General features: G+C 39.3%; 1 protein-coding gene across 1 annotated transcript; it reads left to right on the top strand.

Annotated features, from left to right (window-relative positions):
• Nucleotides 1-1,529: 1,529 nt before the first annotated feature.
• On the top strand, nucleotides 1,530-7,206 carry ch25hl3 (cholesterol 25-hydroxylase like 3). Its single transcript, XM_084729619.1, has 2 exons — nucleotides 1,530-2,001; nucleotides 5,983-7,206. The coding sequence occupies exons 1-2, from the start codon at nucleotides 1,562-1,564 to the stop codon at nucleotides 6,356-6,358; spliced, it is 816 nt and encodes a 271-aa protein (XP_084585745.1). The 5' UTR covers nucleotides 1,530-1,561; the 3' UTR covers nucleotides 6,359-7,206.
• Nucleotides 7,207-8,380: the final 1,174 nt, after the last annotated feature.

Here is an 8,380-nt window from a genome sequence, read left to right as displayed (position 1 = left end):
TATATCATTGAGGCAGGCATGAAGATTATCTAAAGCACTGGAGTTAGTGGATTGTAGGGGGACATAACTGTGTATCATCCACATATCAGAGTTTATTGTGAAACAAACTGAATAGTTTCATCCCTTATTGTTAATATAAACATACTGATTATACCATCTTCAGTCTTAAATTTTGACACGAGCCCTCTAAAACAGGATCTGCCCTAGTTGACATTGTACTTTTGGGCACAAAGTTAATCCCACACAAATGTCAAGTTTATCAAATACTGAAGCCAGCTGACTCAAAGGGAATGTGGGGCTTTTTAGCCTCGACTGAAATAAGGACTGTATACAAAAGGACCACAAAGAGAAACAAGACCGACACAAAATGACTACAGAGAGACACAAAACATCTACAAAGTGAAACAAAACCTCAAAGAGAAACAACACAACCATGAGGAGACACAAAATGTCCACAAAGAGAACTAGAAAAAGGAGCAAAACAACCACAAAAAGACATAAAATAACTACAGAGAAACAAAACCACACAGAGAAACAAAACGACCAACACAAAATGACCACAATCAAACAACTACAAAAAGGTGCTACAAGAGACACAAAACGAACCCAGAGACAAATATAAACGACCACAGATAGACACAAAACTACGGAACAACTACAAAGTGACAATAAATGACCATAAATAGATGCAAAATGAATTCAGAGGAATGTAAAAACAACTGCAAAGTCTGAGTCTTGTACTGGAAAGACAGTGATGCTCTTTGTCTCACAGTCCATCTATTAATTATTTATTGGAGTTAATTTAAAGATTTGCATAATTTTACCTCAGAATATAGTTGATTTTAGTGGCACAGTAGGTCAGTAATTATTCACAGACATTTACAATGATTTGTTTAATCTCATCGTTGTGCTGCGATTTGATGAAAAGAAATGAAAAGAAAATTCATCTTATTTAAATGGCTTCACTTTTGTTTCTGAGTCATTCCTTATATCATTTAGTTCATATTCTGATGCTGTTAGAAACTCTGATCTGTTGTCTCTTTTCCTGGAAAACCCTCAAATTGAGACAGTCATAGTCCAAATGTAAGATTATACCAGGTAATCTGTCTGATCACAGTCAGGCACCCCCTTCACTGTTTGATGGTCCTCTAATGTGGCAGTCATTTTCCAGAAATCCCCTGCATTTCCTGCAGACGCGTCCCTGTGTGTAGGTGGCTCAAGTGCGTAAAGACAGTTACAATCAGGAGAGCTGCTTCACTTAGTGTTTCACAATGGTTTCACATAGAAGAAGTGGGAGAGACAGACTCTTTTAATCAGCTTTATATATTTATACATGTGTGGGTGGATGTGGGGCCCCTCCTCCTTCCACCGTATAGAGAGAAAACTTCTGCTCAATGATTCTTCTTCAGGAGGAAGAAGCGAGGCAGAAGCCAAGAGGAAATCGTAAGAGGTGCACGATAAATCCTACAGTCAGTGGACACATTTGACTCATCAACTTTTACAGGACAGACTTGTTTAGATTTAGTGATGAAGGAGTTCGTGGGGAGGAGGTGAAGCCGTGATGAATGTAACCTCCTCAGATCATGGAAAGGCGTGCGCCTCCGTCCTGCAGGGTCTCTGGGAGTACGTGAGAGCGGAGCAGGAGGAGATCCTGCTCTCTCCGTACCTGCCTGCGTCCTACGCCTTCCTGACGCACGTCCTCCTCTGCGCACCTTTCCTTGCGCTGGACTCGCTGGCCGGCGTGTGTCGCGGGGTCCAGCGGTGGAGGATCTCCGCGGGCTCGGGTCCTCCGCCGTCTCTGCAGCAGTGGTGGGACTGTTTCTGGAGGGTTTTGTGCAGATACCTGACCTGCGTCCTGCCCGCCACAGCGATCTTCCAGAGGCTGAGGACCCCGGTGCTGCCGGATCTGGCTCCGACCTGCTGGCAGCTCTTTGTGGAGGTGTTCGCGTGCTTTCTGCTGTTTGACCTGCTCTTCTTCATATGGCACCTCACCATGCACAGGTGAGCACTGCGCACCTATGTTAGGTTTGTTCTGATCCACGCACTGTTACTGGTCTGTCATACAGCTGCTCTTCATTAGTTTGACGGGGAATTTTAGTTGAAAGAAGTCTTTTTCACTCTGCAAGAAATAGAACAGTAATGAGCCTACATGCACTGTAAAAACCCTAAACTAAATTTTATTTCTTCAAGTTAATAAAACTTAAAATTTCTGGTATTTCACCCATTCTTGAGAATCGGGAAAAATCATGACCTACAAAGAAAACTTTAAAAATAATTAATACCAGTATTCTAATTCTGTTTTTTTTTTTTTCTTTGGTGAATTTTCTTTTAATTTTCTTTAAGAACTTATATATAAAGAAACATATGTAATTTGTAGTTTGGATTTTTTTTTTTTTTTTTTCTAATTCTGCTCTGTGCCAGAACAAGAATTCACAGCTTTAAGCCATTTAATAATGTGTTAAAAGAAAACAAACAATATCTACTGATAACATGGGTTTAAAATGTGGTATTACAGTCAATTTTGTTTTAAAATCGATTTTTAATTAAACTGTTGGTTCAAACGTTGTGTCCCAGATTTCTGTCAACTCACATTTTTACAAAAATACCCAATCTATACCCTGAGGACTCCTGACTCATTTCCTGGTGTAAAAAAGGCAGGAATAATTGCTCAAGCACTGGTAAATTTTCTATTTTTAGACAAATTCATTAAATAATATTGCTATCAGATGTGTCTCGATCACAACATTTCAACCCTGTAGCCTGTCTAAATTTTGATTAGCATTAAAGGAATAGCTCACTCAAAAATGAAAATTCAGTCATTATCTACTCACCCTCATGCCGATCGGGTTTATTTTGTTAGTCCACAAAACACTGCTGGAGTTTCACAGGAAAACAGTGTTGCAGAATCTCCAAAATAATTGAATTGAATGGTGACCAGTTTTCAAATGTGAAAAAAAAAAGAAATAAAACATAAAATGCTTTCATACTGTTCATCTGGTTCAATCCAAGTCTCCTGAAGCACCGACATGCTGTTTACACACCATCACACCACACACATCCAGTTCAGACAGTGTGCATGTGCACGTGAACGTGGCTCCAAACTAAAGATCTACAGTGAAGATTCAGACTAAAAACATGGTGTAAATAACATTTTTTTTAGTTTACTTGTCGGGGTTTAGATTAGGATTTAGATTACACCAGATGAGCAGTGTGGAGGCGTTTTATGTTTTTACTCTGTTGTGTCTTTCATTTGAAAACTGGTCACCATTCACTTACATTATTTTGGAGATTTTCCTGTGAAACTCAAGCAGTGTTTTGTGGAATGAAAAATGAAATCTGACCATCAACCTGCATGAGGGTGAGTAGATAATGACTGAACTTTCATTTTGGGGTGAACTGTCCTTTTAAGCAAATTCTGAGCAACTATTTAAAAACAACGCTGCTCACTATGACTATGGTATGAAATGAAATGAAAAAATGTAGTTAACCCATAAGATGGAAAATCTGACAGAGTTGACATTTACATCCAATTGAAAGTTAATCACAAGGAGGTCAACACATCACTAGGTTTAACAAAAAGTTTGTGCTTTTAAAATATATTTTCCAACATAACTGAAGAGTAAAAATCAAAACCTCCTCAACATATGGTTTTGTCCAGTTCTCGGGGATGAGTGATTTATTTTCAGAAGACTTTAGCACTTGTAAACACAATAAGTTCTTTATACTTTCTCTTGAATTTAAATTATGTTGAATGAATGTAATGTTCAGAGTTCAGCCAACTCATTAAATAAAGTTTCTAAAGAAACATGATCAGCATATTAGGAGACTTCCCAGCATGCATTATGTGAGAGTTAAAACTTTCCAGAGAAACTTCTTTTTTAAAGTCTCTAATAATGCAGTTTAAGACGGTGATAGTTGTGTTTGTTTTCACAACTGAATTCACTGAATCAGCTGTTTATTTGATGAGGAAAGTTTATTTGTTTTGAATGATTTCAAAATTATCTCAACTTCTCTTTCCAGATTCCGCCAGCTTAAAATTGTAACTTTTTAAAATTAAAACAAATGATTTATTTTTACTGTGTCTGCTAGAGCAAAATATCAGCTGTTGGCATGTTTCCTTCATTGTCCTTGAAGGTCACATTAATCAGTGGTGGAAAGTAACTAAGTACATTTACAGAAGTACTGAACTTAAGTACAGTTCTGAGCTATGTATGTTACTGAAGTATTTTAATCTTGATCTAACTGATCTAATCTAGACAGTTTTGGTGTGAGATGCAGACTCACATCAGCTGCAGAGACGTCTGTCTTCTCTCCAGTATAATGGGACTAAATGGCACTTGGCTTGTGCTGCTCAAAGCAGCAAAAAAAAAAAATCCAAAACAAAATCTCAACAGCAATGTCTGTCTTCAGTAATCATGATCTGTTTACTCAACATCATCCACAAACCTTGTTGTGAGCAGTTTCATGTGGGAACTATTTTCCTTCTACTGCACACCAACAGAATATATCACCATGCAGAAAGAAGTGTTTGTCTATTCATGGACAAGAGGCACGTGCTTGTGACAGCGTGAAATGTAAGCTTTAATTAATTCTCCTCCTCCTCCTCCGCTAAGGTCTGTGGATCATCTTGAATAATCAGGTCACGAGCGCCATCTAGTTTTGTTATAATGGAGAGAAGGCAGACATCTCCACGGCTGATATCTCCAAAACTCTGCAGCTCACACAAAAACTATCTAGATGGATAAATAGTGCTACAGGACAGGGGAAAAATATGTGTTTTTGACTTTGGGGTGTACTGTCCCTTTAAGAGTGCAATATTGTAGGTTTTTTTTTTTTCCTCGGCTGCATCTATCATCTATCAGCAGCGATAGTTAGGCAACTTCACATGTAAAAATCACCCAACAGTATATCAAATCTAGAATCAGCTCCTTCAGCTGCAATATTAAAATGTTGCTTACATATTAATGCATCAGTGATAATAATCCAGTACTATAATATATGGTAATTCTCTGAAAGAGCTTGTTTTGCCTCCTTATTTTTACAAAAATATATTGCTGATAGTTCTTTTACTTTGCAGAAGAGTATTTTCACTGTGATGTTGTTGCTTTTAATTTTATAATGGATCTATTTCTTTCACCACTGATAATGATGTTGTGTTACTTTTACTTTCTCTGTTCATTTGTTCAAGTCCATCCCCATATATTCACAGCTCATAAAGAACAGATGATGTAAGTGGATGTGATGAGCTGTGTGGTTCTGTAACAAATCTGTTCCACATGACTTGGCCCAGTTTTCATTAATGACAGTAAATGGGATTGGAAACTTTTTCTTTCAGAATCATTTGTTATGGCAGACTGCTGGAGATTCTTTAGGTCACTTATGTAATGTTAAAACACGTTGTTTTTAAAGGTGTGCTCAAGTAATTCACTTTTAAACCTCCATAAAATTGCAGGACCTGCAATAGACAGACCAAAAAAAAAAATAATGATCAGTGATCAAAAAAGATCAGTCCTGACATTTAATCCCTAGAATGATAAATTTCAAAATTGTCAAATCCTACATTCCCCATAGTGCAACTAATTTGCGTCTTTCTTGTGCCTGGCAAATGTTCCCATCCTTTAAATTCCTTACACTGACTCTGTAGCACAGCCTCTCTGTTCAAAATCTCAAATCCAATCTGAGATTACCCTGATGACATCACTATGACACCATTATAGACGAGTAAACTGATCGTCATGTGGTATAAAATCAGTGGAATGCCCCTTTAACCTGAACGTGTTGGGTGACCAAAGATGCCCTGACAGCTGTCCTTCAATGAGACATTAGACATTATTAGTAACAGATGTATTATTGCAGCAGTAGTAGTAGAAATAGTAAAAGTGGTACTAGTACAAGTAGTGTTGAGTACACAACCACAAAGCTACATCTGGTCTCATTCTGAGAATACTAGTCATTCAAAGACAGCTTTGTGTTTCTCCTCAGGGTTCCTTGGCTCTACCGCCACATCCATCAGCTGCACCACCAGTACCACACACCCTTCGCCCTGGCGGCTCAGGACACCAGCTCGGCCGAGCTCCTGTCTCTGCTGCTGCTGGCTCTGAGCTGCGCCCGGCTGGTGGGCTGCCACCCTCTGAGCGAAGCCCTCTTCCACCTCATCAACAGCTGGCTGGCGGTGGAGGACCACTGCGGCTACGACCTGCCCTGGGCTCTGCACCGACTGCTGCCCTGTTACGGAGGAGCCCCCTTCCACCAAACGCACCACAATCTCCACAGTGGAAACTACGCCCCCTACTTCACACACTGGGACCATCTGTTTGGCACGTACCGTGCACCGGTGCAGCGTCCACATCCAGACTGACAAAACGGTTGAGCGCAGCAAACTGGAGAAGCTCCAGCAAAGCTATCAAGATGTAATGAAGGATCTTTTCTGCAGGTTTTGGGTCTTCTTGAGCAGCTTTTCACACGCACACGTCATAACAGACATGTAATCCGACAGTTTAAGCAAACCATTGCCATTTCAGTCACATCTTGCAGTATCAGTTCAATCATTTTGAGTGTTGTAACCACAACATTTACCATGAAAATCATTTTAATCTGTGTACTCAATGATTACTTTTCATGTCTACAGCTGTGCTACAGCAAATGAATGTGAGACAAGATGAGGCGAGCACAGGGATGACACACTGAATTGAGACAATGAAACAATGAACAAAAGCCTGAATTAATGTGCAGCTGATGTGCCCTTATGACACGGGTGTGTCGTTAGATGGATGTAAGTGCTTTCATATTGGAGGCGTATGACTGATAATATGTGACAGAGTGATTTTGGTGAGTGAATGTCTGCAGTGAGCTGATATTCAGTCATGCCAAGCTTACTTTACAAATTTCTTAAACTTCTTAAAGGTCCAGTGTGTAAAATTTAGGGGGATCTTTTGGCAGGTGGTGTGTAATCACCTGAAAATAAGAACTGTTGTGTTTTTCTGACCTTTGAATGAGCTGTTAGTATCTACAGAGGGAGCAGTCCATATCTCCATATCGAGCCACCATGTTTCTACAGTAGCCCAGAGCGGACAAACCAAACACTGGAAAACGGCCTTGCATTTTTTGCAAGTTTCACAATAACTGTATTTTCTCTTGAACACTTGGAAGAGGAGGGTGAAGCGGGCAGCATTCAGTTAGTTGCAATCTGCAACCTCACCACTAGATCCCACTAAATCTATACTCTGGTCCTTTAAATGAATACAGTAGATGGCAGAATTGTGGACTCCTGTCACATGACTTGGACTTGAGTCAGACTTAAATCACGAACTTGACCCACCTTGACAAAATCAAAAAAGACTTGCAACTTGACTTGCACTTTAACACCAATGACTTGTGACTTCACTTGGACTTGAGCCTTTTGTCTTGAAAATACTTCATTTCGTCCCCTAAACCCAAAGATTAAAAGAATGTTATTGAAAAAGTGTAAATCCACAAATCAATTAATTCCCCTTCATTCCCACACTTCATTCCCAGAATCAACTATCACTAAGAGTAAACATTCCCAGCAAGTCGACACTTAATTCCCCACAATTTCCAGACCCACTTAGTTTGAACCAATCTGACAGCATCCACTCAAGCTGCAGGAGAGAACCATGAAGATCTAACGTTACATTACTGAGCCCCAGTTGAAAAAAAAGCAAAGTCAATGCAAAATAAATTGTAGTATGCAAAACATGTGGGTCAAAACTGACAGTTGGAGTCACAACTTTGTTTGACATTTGAAGTTGCACAAAGAACAGCAAGTTGAGGCTTATATTAACATAGCTGGCGAGATAATGATTTTCTGACGCTGAGCAAACAGCTGTATAACTTTGTAAATCAATAAGGGTAGAAACTCATGGTTGCATTATGATTTGTTTAGGACTCAAAGCTCAAAGTTTAGGATTTGAAACTTGTCTTGGATCTTGACTTAGGACTTGAACGCAAAGACTTGAGACTTGCTTGTGACTTAAAACACACTGACTGGTCATTCAACATTTTGGGAAACACTAATTTGCTTTCTCGCTGAGTTTGATCAGAAGATTAATCTGTGCTGTAAACTGGAAGCTGCAACCAACAGCTGGTCAGTTTAGCTTCGCACAAAAAGTGGAAACAGCTAACAAGACTCAGTGGAGACAGGAAGTGACTTTGCCTGGCAAAGAAAAAGTCCAGCATACAGTCAATCTGTAAAACCACAGATTTTTCTACAGATTAAACAAACAAGATATAGGTGTTGTGTAATTGGTGAGCAATAGTTCCTAGACGACAGCTCTTGACTGTTTCCAGGCTTTATGTTAAGCTAAGCTAAATATAAAAGATATCAATCTTCTCATCTAACTCTTGGCAGGAAAGCAAGTAC

This window comes from Lutjanus erythropterus, chromosome 10, assembly GCF_056507025.1.
Source record: "Lutjanus erythropterus isolate fLutEry1 chromosome 10, fLutEry1.hap2, whole genome shotgun sequence".
Classification (NCBI taxonomy): Eukaryota; Metazoa; Chordata; class Actinopteri; order Lutjaniformes; family Lutjanidae; genus Lutjanus; species Lutjanus erythropterus.
This window is presented reverse-complemented; position numbering and strand designations above follow the sequence as displayed.